This window comes from Gossypium hirsutum, chromosome A07 (genome assembly GCF_007990345.1).
Source record: "Gossypium hirsutum isolate 1008001.06 chromosome A07, Gossypium_hirsutum_v2.1, whole genome shotgun sequence".
Taxonomy (NCBI): Eukaryota; Viridiplantae; Streptophyta; class Magnoliopsida; order Malvales; family Malvaceae; genus Gossypium; species Gossypium hirsutum.
This window is the reverse complement of record NC_053430.1, coordinates 20,787,289-20,810,814: the sequence shown is the minus strand read 5'-3', so window position 1 is coordinate 20,810,814 and position 23,526 is coordinate 20,787,289. Positions and strand designations below refer to the sequence as shown.

At 33.6% G+C, this 23,526-nt stretch overlaps 4 protein-coding genes across 4 annotated transcripts; 1 reads left to right on the top strand and 3 right to left on the bottom strand.

The window, feature by feature from the left end:
* Window positions 1–6,338: 6,338 nt before the first annotated feature.
* LOC107953256 (uncharacterized) lies at window positions 6,339–7,585 on the bottom strand. The gene has a single exon (XM_041117740.1). It carries the CDS (start codon window positions 7,426–7,428, stop codon window positions 6,532–6,534), a length of 897 nt encoding a protein of 298 aa, XP_040973674.1. The 5' UTR covers window positions 7,429–7,585; the 3' UTR covers window positions 6,339–6,531.
* Window positions 7,586–10,081: 2,496 nt separating this feature from the next.
* Window positions 10,082–10,429, bottom strand: LOC121232198 (uncharacterized). Its single transcript, XM_041117739.1, has one exon. It carries the CDS (start codon window positions 10,427–10,429, stop codon window positions 10,082–10,084), a length of 348 nt encoding a protein of 115 aa, XP_040973673.1.
* Window positions 10,430–10,499: 70 nt separating this feature from the next.
* LOC107953257 (rho GTPase-activating protein 1) lies at window positions 10,500–16,881 on the bottom strand. The gene is made up of 4 exons (XM_041117738.1): window positions 16,216–16,881; window positions 16,027–16,147; window positions 15,812–15,931; window positions 10,500–10,831 (listed from the first exon to the last, which is right to left on the bottom strand). The coding sequence occupies exons 1-4, from the start codon at window positions 16,641–16,643 to the stop codon at window positions 10,508–10,510; spliced, it is 993 nt and encodes a 330-aa protein (XP_040973672.1). The 5' UTR covers window positions 16,644–16,881; the 3' UTR covers window positions 10,500–10,507.
* Window positions 16,882–19,090: 2,209 nt separating this feature from the next.
* On the top strand, window positions 19,091–23,431 carry LOC107953261 (cytochrome c oxidase assembly protein COX11, mitochondrial). Its single transcript, XM_016888503.2, has 8 exons — window positions 19,091–19,286; window positions 19,828–19,929; window positions 20,231–20,579; window positions 20,691–20,743; window positions 21,553–21,625; window positions 21,710–21,814; window positions 22,895–22,975; window positions 23,045–23,431. Exons 2-8 carry the CDS (start codon window positions 19,850–19,852, stop codon window positions 23,144–23,146), a joined length of 843 nt encoding a protein of 280 aa, XP_016743992.1. The 5' UTR covers window positions 19,091–19,286; window positions 19,828–19,849; the 3' UTR covers window positions 23,147–23,431.
* The last annotated feature ends 95 nt before the right edge of the window (window positions 23,432–23,526 follow it).

The following is a 23,526-nucleotide window of genomic DNA, read 5'->3' as shown; positions in this document are numbered from 1 at the left end:
AATACTAGGGATAACAAACCCTAGTATAATTAACTAGGGTTGCCGCCTCTAATTCTAGTTAGACTAGGATTTTGTTTCTTTATTGAAATAGATTTTTACTAATTCAACAACGCTTTCACTTCTTCTCTCTATAAATAGATGGCACTGGTAAGGCTAAACATATAACTTTGAGATATTGTTATTCTACCGGAAAATAGTGAGAATTTTTTTCTAAGTATAAATTCTAGTTTTCGGAATAACAATCCTACCAGTTTAAATTAAAGTGAGATTTATTTTCCCGCTAAAAGTAAAGTAAATAATTTCTGGTTTTTTGTTTGATTTGAATTCGTTCGATCCCACACTAGAAGTAGTTTGTGGTACTTGAATAACAGAGAATGTCATTTGGTTGAAAGCCGAGAAGAATAAGGATCCTTCTAGCCAAAAACACATGTTCGATTTCTATAAAGGTTTATTGTTATAAAATCACAACTGGATCGGTTTTCAAAATTTTAATTTTCTGTTGTACAAGAAAATAATTTTCGAACCAATTTTTTTTTCCAACATCATTCTTATCTAGAAGCAAGCAACTATTAAGCCTAAATGGTGACGAATTTAGAGTGGAGTAGTCTACCATATCATTATTTGCAATGTAACGCCCCAATTTTCGGGAATTCTGTGAATGTTGGCATAGGTTTAATTATGTTAGTTGGCCTCTAGAAGGCCCAAGCTTAAGATAGAACCCGACAATTTTAGTTAATTTTTGTTCCATAAGAAAAATGAGGTGAAATTATGATATAGAACATATGTGAAAATGTTTGAAAATGCTATAGGCTAAATTGAAGTGGCCAAATAAATAAGAGTGCAAAATAGGAGGATTTGCATGACAAACCTCCCATTTTACATGAAGTGGCCAGCCATCATGTTGTTGTAGACAATATGAGCACTTGATATCCATAATTCATGGTACAAATTGATAATGGGTTAGGTAAATGTTCCATGATAATGGATTAGGTAAATATTCCATGATAATGGGTTAGGTAAATGTTCCATGATAATGGTTTAGGTAAATGTTCCATGATGGGCATTTCATGTCTTTTGTATTAAAGAATTAAATGGATGAAATATGAAATTTTATTAAAAGAAAAAGGGGTGAAAAGAACAAAGTTTTGTCCATCTTTGTTCATCAAAGCCGAAAGTTAGAGAAGAGAAAGGAGAGGAGAAAGCTCTTGAATGTTTGGTCACTTAGGGAAGAAAATTGAAGGTAAGTTCATGGTAGTTTGCTTCTATCTTGATGTTCATGAGTTCTTCTTGATTCTACCTTAACTCTTGAAGCATATTTTAGTTTTTAGTTGTGTTGTGAGCATTTGGTCATGAATTAAAATGAAGGAAATGGTTGTTGTTTCATGTTCTTTTAATGAAAAATGAAAGATAGGTAAAGTTGAGCCAAACAAATGAGCATGCATGTGCCTTAGATGCTAAGGGAAAAAATCGGCTAATATATTGTGCTTGAAAATGATGAAATGGAGATTATACTTAAGTAAAATCATAGATATGTGATGATTGATTGGTGATATACATGTTTAAAAAAAACATGCATGCAAGTTATGTGTGAAAGAGTGATTTGGTAATAAATCTGCTTGGGACAGCAGCAGTAACGTGACTTTGGAAAATCACCATAAATTGTGGGAGATGAGTTAGAAGCTGCATAAATTATGTAATTAAAGCTTAATGAGTCTAGTTTCAAATGGAATAAATGAGAACATATTTTGAATTCTGTACAATGAGAAATTTGATTCGTAAGTGGTCAAATTAGTCAAACAGTGAAACATGCGAAACTTTGAGAAAAATCTGGTATTGATTGGCCAAACCAAAAATTCTGAAAATTTTATGGATATAAGATATATGAGTCTATTTTCAGGGAAAATTAACGGAACTTGATTTGGAGTTTCGTAGCTCCAGTTATAAATGATTTAGTGACTATTGCTCAGGAAGACAGCTTGCAGTGAAATTATGATTATGTGGTAAACATTGACAAAAATTTGTTAATGAGTTGCTTATTGATTTCTTATAAGCTTACTATGATCTGTAGGTGTGGTTGACCGAATATTGTAAGGGGTTAATACGTAGTTTGTATTTGAATAGTTAGATTAACGTGTTAGTAATTCAATTGTAGGCGGTTCGTGTGTGGATCTCGTCAGTATATCGTCGCAAACAGGTGTGTAACTAACACCCTCTTTCTTAGTCTGGATCGGTAAAAGTCGAAAAGCCGAAATGCTGAAAATCGGTATTTTGTAAATTTGCGAGGTGCGAATGCTCGTGAGGTAAATCGATTAATGTTTTTGGTAAGCTGCAAAATTTGGACTGCAAAGTGCATGATTTCTGTGCCCTCGATATTTTTGGGCTTAATGGGCCAAAATTGGAATGATGGGCCAACGTGCCCAATTCAGTAAGAAACCTCGGTACGTGATTCTGTTAGTACGTGAAAAGTAAGAATATGCATGAAAAACCCTAAAATAGATAAATTACTGAAATACCATTAAAAGTGGAAAATTTACAGTTTTACCCCTAGTAGATAAATTACCGAAATACCCCTAGGGTTAAATTGACCTAAATGCATGTTTGACTGTTGTTATTTACTGCATGCCATGTTGTTATTATCTGATGCATGGGATTGGGATATTGACGGAGGAAGTACTGAAAGTGGCTTATCCACGTACTGGAGGCTTTGCCTCAATTTACTGTTAACTGAGTAGCAAGGCTGCAACTGTGGAGTGTTGGGCTGGGTGGATTGAGCTATTCCCCACATGGAGTGTATGGCTGGTACGGGTGGAGTGTAGTGGTTGGTGGGTTGAGTAGTCTCCCCAAATGGGCTTGCATATGTTTACTGATGTTGCATGTATTTTAAAATGGGCCTATGGGCCATACTGTTATCTGAATAAGGGGCTAAGGCCTAGTTTATTGTAATCTGAAAAGGGCTCTGGCCCAGTACCACTATTACCCAAATGGGCTTGCATATGTTTACTGATGTTGCATGTATTTTGAGATGGGCCTATGGGCCATACTGTTATCTGAATAAGGGTCTAAGGCCCAGTTTATTGTAATCTGAAAAGGGCTCTGGCCCAGTACCACTATTACCTGAATGGGCTTAGGCCCAATGGGCTTGAGCTGACTTGGGCTTTAAATGGGTTTTCCTTACACACTGAGTTTCCCCAAACTCACTCCTTTTAATTTCATCCACGCAGGAAATCCCCAACCATAGTGGGCTTGGAGCTGTGAGGGAATTCGGAGTGGCCACCCGTTCTGAAAGTTTGATTTTCTTCTGGTGAACTGGACATCCTTTTAATTACGTTTGAGGTTTTAGGCTTTTAAATGTAATAAGGCCGCTTATTTATGTTTGATAGTTTTTATATGTTTTATTAAGATAGGTAATATTTATATTTAACTGTTGAAATTGGATAGCTTTAGGGCGCGTTTTCAAAAATAGTAATTGTTTTCAAAATAACACGAAAACAAGCAAAGCTTCCGCAATGAAGATATTTTCCAAAATTAATCACTTTTCCTAAAAAGGACTTAATCAAATCGGTTTCCTAGAAATATACATGACATTAAGGTATGGCAATGGTGGTTTGCATGTCTAGGATTGGATCCGAAGGGAGTTTGGTACTTAAGCAGTCCGATGGACTCACCTCCTCTTTTCCGGTTTCCTACCTGGTGCACAGCTTCCATTCACTTTAACCTATAATGAAATTATCTTTTAAAACACTAAGTAAGTTTTTCTGGATCAACAATATAAAATGTTTTGAACGCTTCGATGTGGCATGTCGGATCCGGTCATAACGTCTGGGCCGGGTTTTGGGTGCTACATGCAAGTTGAGACATGTGTTGATTTTGAGTCGGTAGTGTTTCAAAATCGTGTAACATGTATAAAGATAAGATTTGCAAATGTTGCTATATCCTAGTTACATATGATGGAACACACTGACATTGTCATCGTGGTAAGTGAGCTTGTTGAACTACTCCTTCATTTGGACCAAGTATTATGTCACCCAAGAAGCCTAAGAAGATAAGTAGGGCGAGCTCTTTAGCAATTGTTGCAATATAACATGTTGTTAGACTTGCTAAAAAAAATGAGGATTTAGAGTATGACAGATAATTATAATAATATGGTTGTTGGTCTTGTTGAAGAAGTCACAAATATAGGTGAAGGTTTTAGTGTTATGATAGCTTATTTTGTTTTTCCTTTGGTTGTTCTGGTGACTTCTAACAATGAAGAGGGGAAATATTGTTCTTTAATCTTAAGGAGGGGAAGGCCCCCTTTACCTACCCCCTTATCTTTTCAAAGTAACGATTATTGCAATAGAAGAAATTAGGGAACACATTGTCATAGAGGTTTTTGTCATGTTGGTGATGTTGGGCACGCAAAGTTGGCTTCGTTTTTGTGCTCTCTAAGGATATCTTGATATGATAAAGCCATGAATTCTTATTTGAGTGCTTATAGACGAGACTAATTATTGATGCCAAATCTGTTGAGGGGTTTGTGAATGGTTCACACCATGGTAGTGCCATGAGCCACTACTAATGTTTATGAAGAGTGGAGAAGAGTCGAGACTTGGGCAAAATATTAATATATGAGAAGAGCTTGTAGTCTTCTTGATGATTAGAGGAGCTTATACAAAGGAAAAGGAACTTGATGTAGGTCATTTTACATGATTACCTTATAATAAGGCTAAATTTCTTCTAGAATAAAAAAAAAACCTTCTTTTAGGATGCGACTAGAAGTGATATGATTTGATTGGTCTTGGAATTTTAAGGTGTGACGTAATGTGACTATAATTATTTAAAGGTTAAAAAGGTGAGGTCATGTGAAGATGACCTTGTCTTAAGCAAGCTTCATCAAGCTAATTGAATTTAATTGCGAGGTGAGCTTTATGCATTGTAGGGATCAATTGTTGGGTATAATTATTTTTATTAAATAGGTTTAGTAGTTAAAGTATCAAACTTATTTTTAATTTTGAAAGCATAATAATTATGATTACAATCGATTAAAAGAGACAAATAAACAAAAAAGGGACAATTTATAGATGTAGAGAAGGTTAATATATATTTTGCCCTCTATACTAGTCCAAAAGTACCTAGTTAGTATCTAAATTTTTTCTAAACATAGTTGGCGCTTGAACTTTTATTTCATCACTCGGGTTCGAATATCAACACTAACACCATTAATTTGTGCTGATGCGGCACTAATAGCCAATTCGATGGTAAAAAGTGGTAGCATCTTAACATGCCATGCGGCAAATATAAATAAAAATAAAAATATTTAAAAATATATAAATTAATAAAAAATATAAATTCTTTTGACATTAAAAATAAACTTGAACAAATGTTTATCCGGATTCATTCTAATATGTTTTCTTAGTAAGTTTATATATTTTTAATTCTTTTTACAAAATATTAGTTTTTTAGGCTATTATTATTTTGAAAAATATATAAAATATGCATTTATACAAATATAAAGTAAGTAGAATTAAAAATATATAAAAAATATAAAAAATATAAATTTATAAAAATATAAAGTAAGTAGAATTAAAAATATATAAAAAAATATAATATTTTGAAAGAAAAATATAATATATACATTTATAATAAAAATATATAAAAAATATAATATTTTGAAAGAAAAATATAATATATACATTTATAAAAAATAAAAAAATATAAATATAAAGAAATAAAAATTATAAAATTATAAAAATATAAAATTATTAAAAAACACGTTTTGTCTAGTTTTACCTTTTGTTGAGTTTCATTCTTGGTTTGAATTTTTTATTATTAATTTAAAATTTTCAAAATTGTATATATTTTTAATTCCAAAACAAAAAAGTAAATAACATGATATTTTACAAAGAATATATAAACTTATTAAAAACACATTTGAAATGAATAAAAGCAAATGAATGTCTAAATTTGGATGTAATTAGATAGCTATTTGTTCAGATTAAAAAAAATTATATTTTTATTAATTTATATACATTTTAAAGATTTTACTAATTTTTTATTTATGTGGTATGTTTAGAGATTTTTATGAGTCAATCTGTAAAAGTAAGAATTTCGATGCGAAGTGTATAATCATGAGTGTTGAACTGTAAATTCAGAAATAAAATATGATGGATATTTAGGGGTGATGAGGGATGATTTAAAATGGTAAAATTAGAGTTGATTTCAAGTAAATATCCTGGAATAAATTGAATACAGAGTGGGTAATTGCTTTTGTGGTTAAACCATTTCAAAATTCCGAAATTTATCCAATTGAAGTAGAATTATGAGTGAAGACATTGTTGAGGCAGTGAACCCAAACGTAATTAATTAAGAAAAAGAAATTTATTTGCAAATCTACTTAATTGTTTATTTGCAATACTCCTTGATGACTAAAAGACACCAATTTCTTTTTCTTTTTCTCCCCTATATTTTATAACATTTGCATGAAAATCTGCTAAATAAACTTCATTTGTTGATTGTAACTTTTTTTTTTTGGTTACCGGTGATTGTAATTATTTATGAAACTTGTTCACTATCTTCTTCATCAATATCACCATTTATCATTTCATCTTCTAAATCATCATCATCCTCAAAATCTTCATCTTCCAAAACTTGTTCATCATTAGGCTGCACAAATTGCAGCTTCAAACGCCCATCTTCCCTACACGCATGCAAGAATTCTTGCGTGGGGATCCTCACCTGTTTCAGCACAAATCTGCCATCTTGCCTGTAAGATTTAAAGCAAAACCATGGCTTCCCACTTTTCCCAATACATGAAATCGGCGGTGGAAATCCTCCTCCACTACTTGCTCTTGACCTCTTCATTTCACCATTCTGATTCTCCATTGTTGAATGCTTTGTTGTTGGTGATGGTGCTTTCGTCTTTTTGCTTTCCCAGTCTTGGTTCATCTCATTGTTCACCTCTTCAACACCATAGGAGCTCTCAAATCCAAGCTCTTCAGTACACAGCTGGAGGCTCTCAGGGTTCAACGAGAAGCTATCACTCTTCTTATGGCAATTAGAACTGTTTTCACCATTTCCATGGGAATAAACACCAATACTCCTGGAGACCTTCAATGTAGGAAAGGAAGAGGTAGTAGAAGAAGAGTGGGAAATACTTAAATTTTCCTGGAAATGAAGTTCACCAAAGAATTCAGTGAAAGAAGGTTTTTGGTCAAGGGGTTTAATCCCAGGCTTCCATGAAGAAGAAGAAGAAAGGGATTCAAGCAAAGTAGGGTTTTCAGGTAATGGGTTTTCAAAGATGTGTTTAATGCTTCCACAGGCAGCCATGGATGGGCTTTCCAGTGTTGTTTTCTCTAAAGCAAAGAAGAAAATACAAAGGGATTCGAAGTTGATTGAGGGCTTAAAGTAAAAGGGGGGAGAGGTAGAGAGGAAGGACACGAGAAACGACATGGGGTTGATTGAAAAAGATTAAAAAGGGAGGGTCAAGTTGCTATTAATTTGAGGGAAAGTTGAGTTTGGTACCTCTTCTAGTGGAGTGGATCAAGCAAAAATGGAAAGCTAGGGCTGATGAATTTATTAAAAATATTTATAAAATTTTAAAAAATAATTCGATTAACCATTTATTCTCCAATCCACTTTCGGTTTTGAAAACATTTACACCTTGGTAATTTAGAGAATGGAATGCTTATTGTTGGATGGTAGGTTTTAACTCTACCACCTTATTCTGGTAAAGACATTATATTACTTTTTATTGAGAATTTTAAGCTTTAACATAATCTTTTTTTTCTAGAAGGAAAGAGATATACATATGGACAAACCCATATATATGAAATATTAACTTACAATTAATTTCACACCAAAAAATCAAATATATTCGAATTTTTAGTCTTTTTAAATTTTAATATAATCATCATGGCTTTATTTTATGATATTTTTCCCAATCCTGAAAAGAAAAAAAATTTTATTGCATTCTAGAAATTAAGTGTTACCAATGATAACATGCCACGTAATGCCAATGATGAAATGCCATGTAGCAAAATGGTGGTGTCCAGGATGTAATGATGTGAGTTGTGAGACAATTTGCACCCTCCACTTCTCTTTATTTTTTTCACATTCAAACAAACTATATTGAATTATTTCTTCAATTTTAACCAGATTTTTCCAAATATCCGTCTGCATCAAGCTTCATCATTCAATATATAGGTAGAGATTTAATATTTTAATGATTTATAAATCATGCATAATAAATTTGAATAAGTGTTGAGATATATATATATACATATTTTTTTTATATTGATATAATAGATGTATCATGTTAATTTTAAATTTTATGTGTATGATAAATATAATTATATTGATTAATTTAATAATTTTATTTTGAAAATATTAATTCAAAGAAAACATATAAAAAAATTAAAACACTTTTGGTAAATCATTAAGAAATTAAAAAATGAAGTGATAATAATTGAGAAATTTGTAAAAAAAACATTAGAATATACATTAAAAATAAATAAAAAGTTTTTTACTAATTCGTAATAATTTTAACTATTTCTAATTATATATATAGCTTGTTGAATTGTTTTCAGTTCAATCAATTTATTTAATTCGATTTTAATAATCATAATTAACAATTAATCTTAAATTCCATTCTCGCTTAAAAAAGTCATTGGTTATAAGATTTAAAATTCTCAACAACCAGGTTCCACCATGAAGGCCTCCTACTAACTACTTTTTCAAATACTGTTATTAGTTTCCCATACATATTGAAGCTTACCATAATTAGCAGAATTGATTTGAAACCATTACTTGAAAGAAAAAGAAATACCCTTAAATTGAATTCATAATCTCAAATTGGGAATGGTGGAGATTTTAGGGGCAAATACAAAAAGGGATTATAAGATAAGTAAAGTGAGGCACAAAGTAAGTGGTCATTTTCACCTTTTTTTTTTCCACCACATCATTTTGGAATATGCTCAACCGTTCTTCTTATAACATTTTATTTTTTTTTAACAAAAATGTTTATCGCAGATAACAGTAATTATTTTTTTTATTGTGAGTGTTTTTTTAAAAAAGGTAAATAGTTGACCATGAAATGTTATCCGTGAATATTGAACTCTAACCTCATAATTAAGGGATAAAGAGATAAGATCAATAATTACCGCACCACAATAACATATTTCAAAATCAGCAAACATCGCACCACAACAACAAGGTAGATACTTTATAACGCATATCCACTTCCCTTTTTTCTATTGTATATCAATGGCTACTATTTTTCATTTTTGGTGGCCTCTCTATGCCTACTTATCCATTCTATTCCGATATTTTTTTATTCTAATTTCTAAAATTACATCAGAATTTTAGCCACTATTTTTTAATTTTATAATATATTATTTTATTTATATCAAATACATATTGGATATATTATATAAGGAAAACATGAAACATATTGTTGATATTTGAAAATTTAATAAATATTATATGGGCAGTTTGGATTAATTATTTTATAAATACAAGTAAATTCGTATCTATATTTTAAGCCACATTAACAAATTTATATAATATTGACATCATCCATAAATGAAGACGGAAATCCTATCCATAAACACCTTGAAGCTGCAAGTCACAGTGATAGACCACCTCTGGAAAGTATCTGTGGAGTGTGTGGTGTGATCTTCTTTCAACAATCACCACAATGTGTATTGGCTTTGGAGCATCCAACTTTATACTACGTCTTTTTCTTTTTTCCATTACCAAAATTTGAGAATAAGTTAGCTTTTTTGTATCAAAGCAAAGAAACAAGCCTCATATTTAGATTCTTGCTGGGAAAAGTTTTTTTAACTTTTATGCAGAATATGTGGAGCAGTGAGGGAATGCAGATAAAAAACCAAAAGTTAAGTGATCACATCAATCAGGTTACAATGTTAAATGTTAGGGGGTCATGTATTGAATTGTTTCATCCATGATTTTATACTAGGTTAACCCAAAACGCTATTCTATCACACCAAACTTGATAGAATATGGGTTAAGGTCGTCTAACTGGTGTTTTTGAGTATCCTTCATCGCCATGCTTCGAAACGTTCTGCCCTTGAATCTATGCGGCTCAGGTTGCGTATTCCTTTGGCTTTGTCAATAGCAAGTATGGATTGATTTTGTTCCCCGGACTTGAATTACTTGACTCACCAATATCATTATTTCTAGCCGGAGTTGGAGTATTTTCAGCGGAGATCTGTTTGTAGTCCGAGGGTATGGGACTGTGTTCTTCTCCATCTGCCGTCTCATTGTTTTGACTATAGTTCCTGAAACTTGCTCCTAAAGGTTCTTGAGCTATAGATGCGGTCTCTTTCTCTTCATTATCTTTTTGGGTATATGTAATGCAGGAGATGGAAGGCCTCTGATCTCCATCATCATCAAAAGGCTCCAGATAGGATGCCTCTGTAGGCTCTACCATTGAATACTCTTTCTCGTAGGGTCTTTGAGATTAGTGTCTTGAGAAAGTTCATCACTTGGACGGAATACACCAGTGCGGTCAAAGGATCTGCCATCTGCAATACAAATAAGCCATGGCCCATGAGAGATAGTCATCGAACCAACAATCAACCCAAATTCCATCTACACTGACCCGAGTCATGTTTGGGGCAAAAACCACGGCAATATTACGGGCATTCATCTTGTTGAGATGTTCTTGCTGGACAACATCAGCCATGAGATTGATGGCCCAATCCAGTAAAGCATATTCTGTTGGAGGTAGAAGCCTCGCAAGCTCGGTACACTGCTCTTCTGTCTCGCACTGCATTACTTGTTGGGGGTCTAAAGAATCCAAAACTCCACTTGGAAGTTCTCTGAACCAAGCCTAACAATAAAACCACCAACTTAGCATGTTACAACCTGAAAAATGAAGTGCTAAACTTCATACATGATACAGTTAAAAAGTCATGTTTCCAGGATGTATATTGGTATGCATAAGCATAACATGCATGCATATGAACAAGGATCATGACTTGAGATCTGTTGAGAGTGTAAAACTGTTGTACCAGCATTTGTATAGTTAGTTAGAAATTAAGTAACAGTATGTAATTAGTTATAGTGTTAGTTACATTTTCTGTATATATTTACTGCATTTTTACTCAAAGGAATTAACAGTTATTCATTCAACTCTTTTAGCTTCTTTTCTTAACATGGTATCAGGCTAAACCTTTTTCCTGATCATCTTTGATCTAGTTTTCTTCTTCATTCTTCTCTTCTCTTCTTTCTTTTTTTTTCTTCATGGCTAATCCTTCCTCTTTCAATTTGCCATTTGGCCATCCTCTTTATTTGCATCCTTCTGACATGCCAGGAATGCTTTTGGTTTCTCATCAGCTCACTGGAACTGAAAACTATTGCGTTTGGAGCAGGTCTATGCGTATCGCCCTTCTTGCCAAGAATAAGCTTGGTTTTATTGATGGTTCATGTTCCCGTGCTGACTTTGATGCTGATCTAATGCCTCATTGGGATAGATGCAATGCTTTGGTTCTTTCTTGGATCCTTAACACTGTTACTCAGGAACTTTCTGCTGGAATTGTTTTTGCGTCCAATGCTGCCATTGTTTGGAAGGATCTTCAGAAACGATATGACAAGGTTGATGGTTCTCGTATTTACTATCTCCATCGTGCTATTTCCACTCACACTCAAGGAGCTTATTCTATTTCCACTTACTTTACTAAGCTTCGATTATTTTGGGATGAATATGATGTTCTTGTTCCTTCATCTACCTGCGATTGTGATCTTATTCGCCGAAATGCTCAACTTCAACAACAACGTCTTTTTCAGTTTTTGATGGGTTTAAATGAAACATATTCTAATGTTCGATCCCAGATCCTTTTGATGCAACCTTTGCCCACAGTTAATCAGGCTTACTCGCTTGTCATGCGTGATGAAACTCAACGAGAACTTGCTTCTCCACTACCTGTCTCGGAACCTACTGCTCTTCTTAGTCAGCAATCATCAACTTCTTCGGTTTCCAAGAAGCGTTCTGATTTGTCTTGTAGTTATTGTCAAAAACGGGGTCACATTCGAACCGACTGCTATCGCCTCAATGGCTTTCCTGCTGATTTCAAGTTCACCAAGAAGAAATCACCAACTGTCAATCAAGTTGTTGTTCCTTCTTCTGATTCTCCTGCTATGCCTGCTTCTTCACCATCTATTGTTTCGGCTCCTACATTTACTGCTGAACAGTATCAACAGATCTTGGACCTATTACACAAGAACTCTTCTGTGCAAGCTGTAGCTCACATGGCAGGTATATCTTATGCATCTGATCCGATTCATTGGATTCTTGATACTGGGGCTTCTAATCACATGACGCATGCTTTTAATGCTTTAATTCAACCTGTTGCATGTGCTAACAACACTTTTGTTAAATTGCCTACTGGTAACACAGCCACCATCACTCATATTGGTACTCATAATCTTACACCTCATCACACTCTTAAAGATGTTCTTTACATTCCCTCATTCAATTTTAACCTTCTCTCCATTTCTAAACTCACCAAAGATCTCAATTGTTTTGTTTCCTTTTATCCTACATTTTGTGTTTTACAGGACCTTTGCAGTGGAAAGATGATGGGGATTGGTAAGGAACAAGATGGTCTTTATCTACTCCTCCCTCAACCCTCCTCAACTCCCACTTCCCTACCCGTACCTCTTCCTGTACATTCTTCAAATGTTACTTCTTTATCTGTTTTTAAGCATGTTGATTACCCTCTGTGGCATGCTAGACTTGGTCACACATCTTTTTCAAAGATGAATAAAATACACTTTTTACATAATGGCTCTGTGCATTCTCATAACATTCAAACATGCACTGCCTGTCCATTAGCAAAACAAACACGCTTACCCTTTCCACAAAGTACTTCACGAGAATCAAAACCTTTTACTCTTGTCCATGTCGATCTCTGGGGTCCTTATCGCACTTCAACTCATTCTGGTCATAGATATTTTTTAACCATTGTTGATGACCATACTCGAATGACGTGGATATATCTTTTAAAACTTAAGAGTGATGCCCTTTTTTACCTTAAGCAGTTTATTATGTTAGCCAAAACACAATTTTCTGGAATTGTTAAAACTGTTCGCAGTGACAATGGTCATGAATTTTTTACTAAAGAAGGTACTTTCTTTTTTCAATCCCTTGGAATCATTCACCAATCATCTTGTGTCCACACACCTCAGCAAAACGGTGTGGCCGAACGCAAACACCGCCATCTTTTAGATGTTGCCCGAGCATTAAAATTTCAATCGCATGTACCTGTTAAGTTTTGGGGGGAATGTGTTTTAACAGCTTGTTACTTAATTAATAGGTTACCTTCTGCAGTACTTCGCTGGAAAACACCTTTTGAGCTGGTGTATAATAGGCCACCAAATCTTTCTCACCTTAAAATTTTTGGTTGTCTTTGCTATGCCACAGTAACCAATCTGCATGATAAATTTTCTCCCAAAGCTACACCATCCATTTTTATGGGTTATTCTCAAGTCCAAAAAGGATATATCCTGTTCAATCCTGTTTCCCAAAAATTTTTGTTAGTCGAGATGTTCTATTTCATGAATCTGTCTTTCCTTTTACAACACCCTCCAAAGATCAACCCCTCTTTCCCTTGGATGACAATACATTTGGTTCTTTGCATGATCCTGATTTTCTTTTTACCACTTCAACACCACCACCACCACCTTCCCTCCCTACTTTCTCTATTTCTTCTACCCTACCAACATCTTCCTTACCCTCTTATCCAAACACCAAACCATCTGTCTGGATGCAAGATTACATTTGTCCTACTTCTTCATCTTCTTCTACTACTGCACAAGGTCAGTATTCAATCTCCAACTTTATAACATGTCATCACTTACCTTTACACACTCATTGTTTCGTTGCTTCCATCTCTACCACCTCTGAACCTCGAACCTACCAAGAGGTCATTCAACATGATTGTTGGAAAGCTGCGATGCAACAGGAAATTCAAGCTTTAGAAGCAAACTCAACTTGGGAGGTTGTTCCACTCCCACCAGGAAAACGTCCCATTGGCTGCAAATGGGTGTTTCGAATCAAATACCATTCAGACGGCACTATTGAACGCTATAAAGCCAGATTAGTGGCTAAAGGCTATAGTCAAAAGGAAGGTATTGATTTTCAGGACACGTTTTCCCCAGTTGTTAAGCAGGTTACAGTCTGAATTGTTATTGCTCTTGCTGCTTTATTTAACTGGCCTCTCATTCAAATGGATGTCTATAATGCATTTCTTCAAGGTGACCTTCATGAAGAAGTTTACATACACTTACCTCAGGGATTTGGCACTCCAGGGGGCAATCATGTATGTAGACTGCTCAAATCCCTTTATGGATTAAAACAGGCCTCAAGACAATGGAATTTGAAGCTCAGTGAGGCTCTCATCAACACCGGTTATGTTCAAAGTAAGCATGACTACTCTATGTTCATCAACTCATCTGGTAGCAAAGTTGTTATTTTGCTCATTTATGTTGATGATCTCTTGATCACTGGGAATGACAAATCCTTAATTGAAGACTTACAAGCAACTCTTCATCAGAATTTCAAAATAAAGAATTTGGGTACTCTCAAGTATTTCCTTGGCATAGAAATAGCAAGATCTAAAGAGGGTATCATTATGAATCAGAGAAAATATGTTCTTGAACTTATTAATGATCTTGGTTTGACAAATGCAAAGCCTGCAAATACACCCTTGGAGCAGAATCTAAAAATGACAAGTCTGGAATATGATGCAGCACTAGACATACACGATGCAGATACAGAATTAGAAGATGCAAGCATATATCAAAGATTAATAGGAAGACTCCTATATCTCACCAATACTAGACCAGATATTGCATTTGGAGTACAGCACCTTAGTCAGTTTATGCAGAAACCGAAAAAGGAACATTATGAGGCTGCTTTGCGTATTGTGAGATACCTCAAGAAGAATCCTGGTCAAGGTATTTTTCTCACAACAGAAGGAACGACAGATATACATGCATATTGTGACTCTGATTGGGCTTCATGCAACATGACTAGAAAGTCAGTTACAGGATATTGTGTCAAATTGGGAAATTCTTTGATTTCCTGGAAATCCAAGAAACAGAATACGGTATCTAGATCATCTGCAGAAGCAGAATACAGAAGTATGGCTACCACAGTTGCAGAGCTAGTCTGGTTGAAAGGTTTATTAGCTGAGTTGGGAGTTAAAATTTCAAAACCAATGTTGTTACATTGTGACAATCAAGCTGCCCTTCAAATAGCTTCAAATCCGGTCTTCCATGAAAGAACAAAGCACATTGAGATAGATTGTCATTTTATTCGAGAGAAAATTCAAAAAGGTGACGTGGAAACAAAGCACATCTCAACAAATGAACAAATGGCAGATTTACTCACTAAAGGATTAAGCATTCCTCAGCACAAATACTTAGTGACCAAGTTGGGAATGAAAGACATTTTTCATCCTCCAACTTGAGGGGGCATGTTGAGAGTGTAAAACTGTTGTACCAGCATTTGTATAGTTAGTTAGAAATTAAGTAACAGTATGTAATTAGTTATAGTGTTAGTTACATTTTCTGTATATATTTACTGCATTTTTACTCAAAGGAATTAACAGTTATTCATTCAACTCTTTAAGCTTCTTTTCTTAACAAGATCTCTCAAAACAGTTTCCTATGATGGTTGAAGAGTATCAGTGAAAGAAATGCGAAATTACAATTATGTACAATAAGTTTGCCTTGTCATTGAACTCCATAACCTCGTTTAGGTTGAGATGTTTGTAAGGGAATATGATGAAAGAGAGATTAAATGTACCTTAATTAGTCCAGCTAAACAGTGTGCATCAATCTCTTCTGGAACTACGCCACGATTTAGTTGTTCTCTAACATACTCCTCCTGACTGTTGTCTCCAGTAATTCTAAAAATCCCTTCTGCCTGCATGCCAAATATTATAAAGCTTAAAAGGAAACCAGAAAGGTGTAAACATATTGGCGTTGAGCAAAGAGAAAGGATGAAGCAAGAAACAAAACCTGCAAGCCTCCTAGAGCAAACAAATGCCTTTGCATTAACAAGAGTATTGCAGGCACACTATTCCCTCTTGAGTCATAGGATAACTGCATTGATTCTGTCGAAACTCCAAAGACATTTGCACTGCCAAATATATAATTAATAATACTAATAATAATAAAGGAGGTTTTATAAAAGGAAAAAGGATAAACCTGGCACTAGGAACTCTGGTGGGAACTTCAGGCTCAAACTCAACAGGCAAACCCAAGAAGCCACGGAACCTATCAAATGTAACATGAGACACATGTCTGACATTGGTTGGGATACCGATGTCCATACCAGAAAGCTCCCTTCCTGTACCAGAGGTCCAAGATTTCCTGAACAATGTCACCAGCAAAGCTAACACAGACAATTGATCCCCCTCTTGCTTGCTTCTCTTCTTTAATTTTCTCTCTTCTTCAACTCTTGGGTCACCACCTGTTACATTAACAAAGCCATCCCCATTACCATGAGCGAAGCTTAAGGATGTCTGGGGTGCACAGGACAACGCACCTTCATCATCATCATCGTCGTCAGACGTAGTAGAAGAAGAAGAATTCTCAGCGCTTGGAGGTGAAGAGAAATGAAGGACCTCCGTCATGGCTTCCAACAAAAAAAAAAAAAGAAGATTTTTCTTTTCTCAAGTTGAAAGAAAATGGCGTATAATGCTGGACGTGAGAATCATTAAGTGATCATAAACAAATAAAAAAAAAAAGTGGGAGCTTGAGGTTGAAACTACAATGTTTAATGCGCTATCTGAATATTATAGGGAGATGAAATTTGAAGCTGATTTATTGGTTATTTTTCAGAACAATAATGAAATGGTGAGGAGGAAAGAAAGTGAAGGAAAACAAATTAAATTTCTTTAGACCTCACAACTGTCTTCTTATATTATCGTTTTTCTTTTCTTATATCAGTCGTGTATAAGTTACTTAAAATAATCTCAGGAAAGAAATCAAAGGATTTTGTTAGGAGTTTTTTTTTTAGATATAATAGAATAATCACAGCATATTTAACATATGATTAATATAGCATATCTAATATTCATGTTTAAATCATTTAGTTGTACTGCTTTCAAATTGATTGGTATAAAGCAAATGATTCCATTTTTGTATTTGTAAACTTTTTCCTCATTTGTATATATTAAAAGATTTTTTACTTAATACATAAATTGGTATTTAAGTTTGACATTGTGTTAACTTTTTTTTGGGTAAATTATAAACATAGTTATTTTTATTTACCTTAGATTACATTTTAGTCATTTATGTTTGAAATGTTACGTTTTAGTCACTTACGTTATCGTTTTGTTACGAAGTGATCACTCTATTGTTAAACTCCGTTACCTTCCTAGCAGTAGTCTTATGTGATAGTCCAAATGAGTTTTAAATGCCAACTTGGATGTCTAGTTACTGGGATGAAAATAAATTTTTAATTAAATAAATTTAATATGGACTACCACGTAGGACATCCAAGTTGACATTTAAAACCCATTTGGACTACCACATAGGACCACTATTAGGGAGGTAACAGAGCTTAACAGTAGAGTGACCACTTCGTAACAAAACGATAACTTAAGTGACTAAAACATAATATTTCAGATATAAGTGACTAAAATGTAATTTGAGGCAAATAAAAGTGTCTATTTTTTATAGTTTACCCTTATTTTTTGGTCTTATCAGGGCACTTGTATATGACGAAAGTTATATTTTTTGGTACTCAAAAGTAACCATGTTAGCTTTTTAGTGTTTAATTCAAGTTTTGGAGTTGATTTGATGAAAATTTATAATTAGCTAATAATATTAACAATTAACTTTATCAAATCAACTCTAAAAATCGAATTAAATCACATCTATCAGACTTTATTTGACAAATTAAATGCAAAATACAATGAACACTAAATTTATTCTATTAATAAAATCATGAAAAATTCAAACTTAATATTATTAGGAATTAACTTTCATCAAATTAACCCTAAAACTCAAATTAAACATTAAAAATGTAACATCATTACTTTTAGCTACTAAAATATATAATTTTTATCAAATTCAAGTACTAAATTGGAAAAAAATATATATATCATATTAAAACACATATTAAACTTAAATACCAATGGAAGATTTTTTTAAGTGCGTTCAATCCATTCTCTCCTTTCTTTTTTCCTAATTTAAACAAAATTTTTTAAAGAAAATAAAACATCGAAATACATTTCAAAATCCTTTGTAAGTTCATTAAAGTAAAAAATTAGAGAAAATATTAATTTATAAAATTTTGATATAAAAAAAAATTATTATCATTTACAAGTTAAAAAGACATTAACAACTTAAATTTTTGGAAGTGAACTTGGGGGCCCCTTATTGAAAAAACAGTTAAAATGTAACCTCAATCCCTATATTATGACAAAATTTGATATCAAGCCTCTATACTTAAAATGTTAAAAATTATTATTAACATTGTTAATATTTTTTTATCAAAATTCATTAACTTAATATGTTGATTAGGTTATATTCATTTAATATAGCATATACTTCACAAAAAATAAACATTTCAAATTAATAGTTTTAATGAAAATACTTAAAGATTTAACGTTTGAAAATTGACTTTGATGAAAAAGTTGAATATTTAAAAATTAATAATAAAAATGTGAAATAAAAATTTTATAATTTAAAATTTACATATCTGATCATGTTTCTTACTTAAGGGTTTTTTGGATGGGTATTTACTTCTAGTGCGATGTGTTTATATATTTTTTTTGTCTCATGCTATGGTATCTAATTTCACCGTCATCGCTATTTTTACACTAACAGCAGATAAGCGCACCACCAATCCGAAAATACCCTTAGTTTTAAAAATATATCAAATACATTTTATCACTTAAATTAGTATTTGATTTTTCCCTAATTCTTTTATTCATAAAAGAAATTAGATACCAATTAGATAAAAATTAATAAGTTCAGGGGCTGAAATATACATTAACCCATTTAGAAAAAGTAAATGTGGACCAACACTCAATATCTTTGGTGCCATTTGAGGAAATTAACCTTTTAAGCAACTAATTGTTTTGTTTTATTTTTCTCTTTCCTCTCGTCTCGCTTCCTGTGGAGGCTAAAGCGGCTCCTTTCTTTCAGCTACCCACGCTTTCAAGCTTCCAACTTTCCCAGAAGCTCCAAGGCTGAAACCGAGGAGAAGACGCTACAATTACTAATTTGGGATTCCATCCTCAGTTTTGGCCAATACCCTTTCCAAGGTATAAAGCTCTCGGTATTAATTTCATCATTTTATTTCAAGCTTTATGTCCTTAGTTCTGATATGGGTTACTTTTATTCGACTCGTTCATGCTCAAAATTTGGTCCTTTTTGAGTAAATTAGTCGATGCTTTTGATTAGTTTGATAGTGGGTACCATACCATGTGTTTCTTTTATGTGAAACACTGCTTTGCTCCTTTGGATTTGGAACTGGTAGACTGTTGTTTGCCTTTAGTCTGCTATATGTATATGGCGTGGAAAAGTTATTGGCATTTGTTATATCTAATTTATTTTGTTTTAAAAACTTTTCATTGGGAAACTTTTTTGTTAAAGGAAGCCATTCTTGTGTTTGATTATAATGAATATATATAGGCTTCCTTTTATCATTTCTGATTCGGTTTGATTTTATTGTAACTTGTTATAACCAAACTGAAATTCGAATTCAATTGCTATGGGTGCCTAACATCATGTCATGGTCAAGATTTTCTAGTAGAATTTATTGTTCAATGTTCATTGCTTTCTTTTTTGCTGCTGCACTTGCAGTGACGCATAGGTGCCTAACATCATGTCATGGTCAAGAATTTCAAGTAGAATTTCTCTCTTGAATCACTCGAAGAATCTACGGATTTTGTCACACGAATCAAGGTAATCACCATGTTACCAATATTCAAATTTGGGCCTTTTAATTTTGCTTGTGCCATTGGAACTTTTACTTGAAGAACTAAGACGCAGGTATTTATGCTTGGTTGTAAAAGCCTAATAAGCTAAATTATTCTTTCACAGTCTTGCTTTAGCCTTTAAATGGTAATCCTCTGAAATTTGGATACATCCAGAGTTCAAAAAATTTTTCTTTTCCATTTCATATTTCTCCCAAGTCCAAACCTTAATGCAAGCATGCTATTCTAAGAAGTGTATTACCTGAGTGAACATTTTTTTGTTGCTCCAGATTTTTTCCTGATTCTTTATATTCGAGTTACAAGTTCTTTAAAGCTTCTTCTGGGTGTGGCAACAATGGTCTGATGCCAAGATGTGAATTTAGCACAAAGCCTCTAACGAGGTCTTTTGATTTCCTTCCTTATGGTTCTCGATGTTTAGTGAGATTATCTTCCTTTAGCAGTCAGCGCCAATGTGCTTCTCATGTGTCCCATGCTTCCACTGAGAGGAAATCCAAAAAGACTCTTTTGTATCTTACTGCATTAGTGTTTGCAATGGTGGGAAGTAGTTACGCTGCTGTCCCATTATACCAAAGATTCTGCCAGGCTACTGGGTATGGTGGTACTGTCCAACGCCGTGAGGTGAAGCTGAGATTATGCTATTCTTTATCCTATCCTTTTACTATTTTCAGGGTTTTCTTCTTTTCTTTTTTCTATTGGTTTTCAACCAGAACATATATTTGTTTTCTTTAGAGTGTTGAAGAAAAGATTGCTCGGCATGAAAAAGATGGGACAGTAGCAACAAGGTGCGCTTTCTAGGCTTTGGATGTAAGAGCTTATCTTTATCTATATTTTTCATGATTATCATCATAATATCCTTTCTGTTAATTTTATTGTGATTCTATTTCAATGCTTAGTTTTTGTACTGCTTTATGTGTTAAACCTGTTTCTGGGGTTTGTTTCTGCTTGTAACATTCTCAGTTCTACTTTTTGACATTTTCTGCTTAGATATGTATATGTTTCTTTGGTTAGTTGTAATCATGATTATTTATTATTATTATTATTATTGTTTTTAAAGTGAGATTTGTGGAAGAATGAGACAGAAACGAGTTTCTATGAGAGTGATAAGGCTTTATTCTAACTTTTAGAGCATGAAGTCATTCCCTCAATAAGAAACCAGTTACCATTCTTCTTATTAGAAAAATGATGGGAAAACGTTGAAACTTGTTTGTTGCAAGAAACATTTGAGTATGATGGGGAAACAACTTAAACCAATAATGGTCTTACAATGTTATTTCTGAAACAAATCAAGAGGGGAATGGGATGTTTTATGAGGTAAAACCATAAAAGGTGTCATAAGACAGATTGCAGGGTATCACTCCCTTCCGATTATACTTCTTCTTTATATACAGATGCGACTTTTTTACAAGAAGGTAACAAATAGGAGTGAGGTGGTAAATTTTAGTATCATTCATCATTTCACATCAGCTAGTTTGTTCAATTCAATTCATGCATTTCTAAAGATGCTATTATGAAGCTGTTAGACTTGCATCACGATAGTATCTTTCTTGTACTTCTATGCCTTTGTTTGAGAAATTTTCTCTTATCCTTTTAGGGAGATAGTAGTGCAATTCAATGCTGATGTGGCGGATGGAATGCCCTGGAAATTTGTTCCAACTCAAAGAGAGGTTCTCAATTTCTCTGTTGTTTTTGGGCACTGTAGAGTGCTTCTTTTATCAATTATTTCCTTATTTTTTTTATTTTTCTGCTAGGTGAGAGTCAAGCCTGGAGAAAGTGCTCTTGCTTTTTATACTGCTGAAAATCGAAGTTCAAAACCCATAACTGGTGTCTCTACATATAACGTCACCCCTATGAAGGTACTGATACTTACTCATGCTCCATTATGAAATTTGGATCTTTGAAATTTGTTATTTCTAAAGTTAAGTTATTGGTGTTTGTTCAGATCTTTGTCAACCTCTCAAACGTTATTTGGTTGTGTGAGCCGTTAGGCTTTTTAACCATTTCTTGCTAGCTTAGGTTTGACTTGTGCTGTTTAGGCTTGAATTATGTACATGATTTAGTAGTCTTCCTTTCAATATTTTTGTTCAAATAATTTATTCTTTGTCATATCCTTGTTACTACAATTCTAGTTTGGATTGAGAAATTTGTCTGCTGAGCTCTGCTACTCATTTATCCTCTTGTGCATGTCATAGATTCCATGACATACACTTCCTTTTCTCTTTCTCACTCCGTGTCTAAATTTATTTCTGGAATTTTTTAGTGGAACCCGCATGAGTCTATGCCTAATCTCTTATCAAGCATGTTTGAAGGTTTCCGGTATCATTATTTTATATTTATAGTTTGCCATTGGGGCTTCTAGGTGTCACGATAGGAGAATCTGCAATATTGTTTTTCTAATGGTCTTAGCCAGGAAGAGTCTGTATTCCAACTGTTAATTTAGTCGGAATATCTCTTGATGAGGGTATCTTCAAGTTTGAGATAAAATTATTGCAATCAACTCTTGTTTTGATTTTCCTTTTGCAAGCAAAAAAGGAAGTAATATTTATGTAAGATAGGCCCAAAATATCCAATAGCTAAGATAGAATTCCAGTCCTGAAGATGGCCCGTGAGGCAGGTTAAAGCTCACTTTCGAACCACGCAGTTGTTTTCATATGTTTGTACCAATACTTGGCTTTCTTTATCCTCTAATTTTTTATTTTTTACTTTTACATAATTTGATTATCCTTTTCTACAAATTGGATGACCAAAGAAACATTAGGTGAAATACAATGAGCTTGTTATGAGATGATAAGCTAGAAAGTGGAAGAAAAAAAACCTTTAGGGCGAAAAAATTGATTACATAGGAACACATTAACTTACTGGTAATGTTTGTCATTATCATATTTCAAGCCTTAAAACTTTGACTCGGTTTCTTGCCTGTTCGTGTTCCTCTTCAGGCTGCTGTTTATTTCAATAAAATCCAGTGCTTTTGCTTTGAGGAGCAGCATCTTCTTCCTGGAGAGCAGATTGACATGCCTGTAAGTCTTTTTACTGTTGAAAAGGCAAAACTTGTTGGTGATCGTCAACTAACCTGGACTTTCTTTCAGGTTTTCTTCTACATAGATCCTGAGTTTGAAACAGATGCCCGAATGGATGGTATAAACAACCTGATTTTATCATATACTTTTTTCAAGGTTTCCGAAGAATAGAAGGGGGATATTTAAATTCATAGTGAAAATAGAATGTCATTCACATGAGAATAAAAACTATTGGTTAGGATCCCATTTTCATATACCGGGAGAAGAGGGAGAAGAAACATTCTTTTGTCGGAATTATTTTGTTATTACAGTCTCCTTTCACCTCTTTATGGTGGAAACAGTCTATTTTTGTACCAGGCTCCTCCCTCTTCATACCAACTTTTTCAGTCATTCCCTAAACAAAACCAACTGCTTGTAGCTAGGGTTTATTATTGTTATACTAGTTATCATTTTCAATTTCCTTTCGTTGTTTCATATGGGTACTGAAATTTGCAAAAATGTTTTAGCATCTAACAAGGAAGTGCAGAACTTGTGTAAAATCCTTGGTTGTT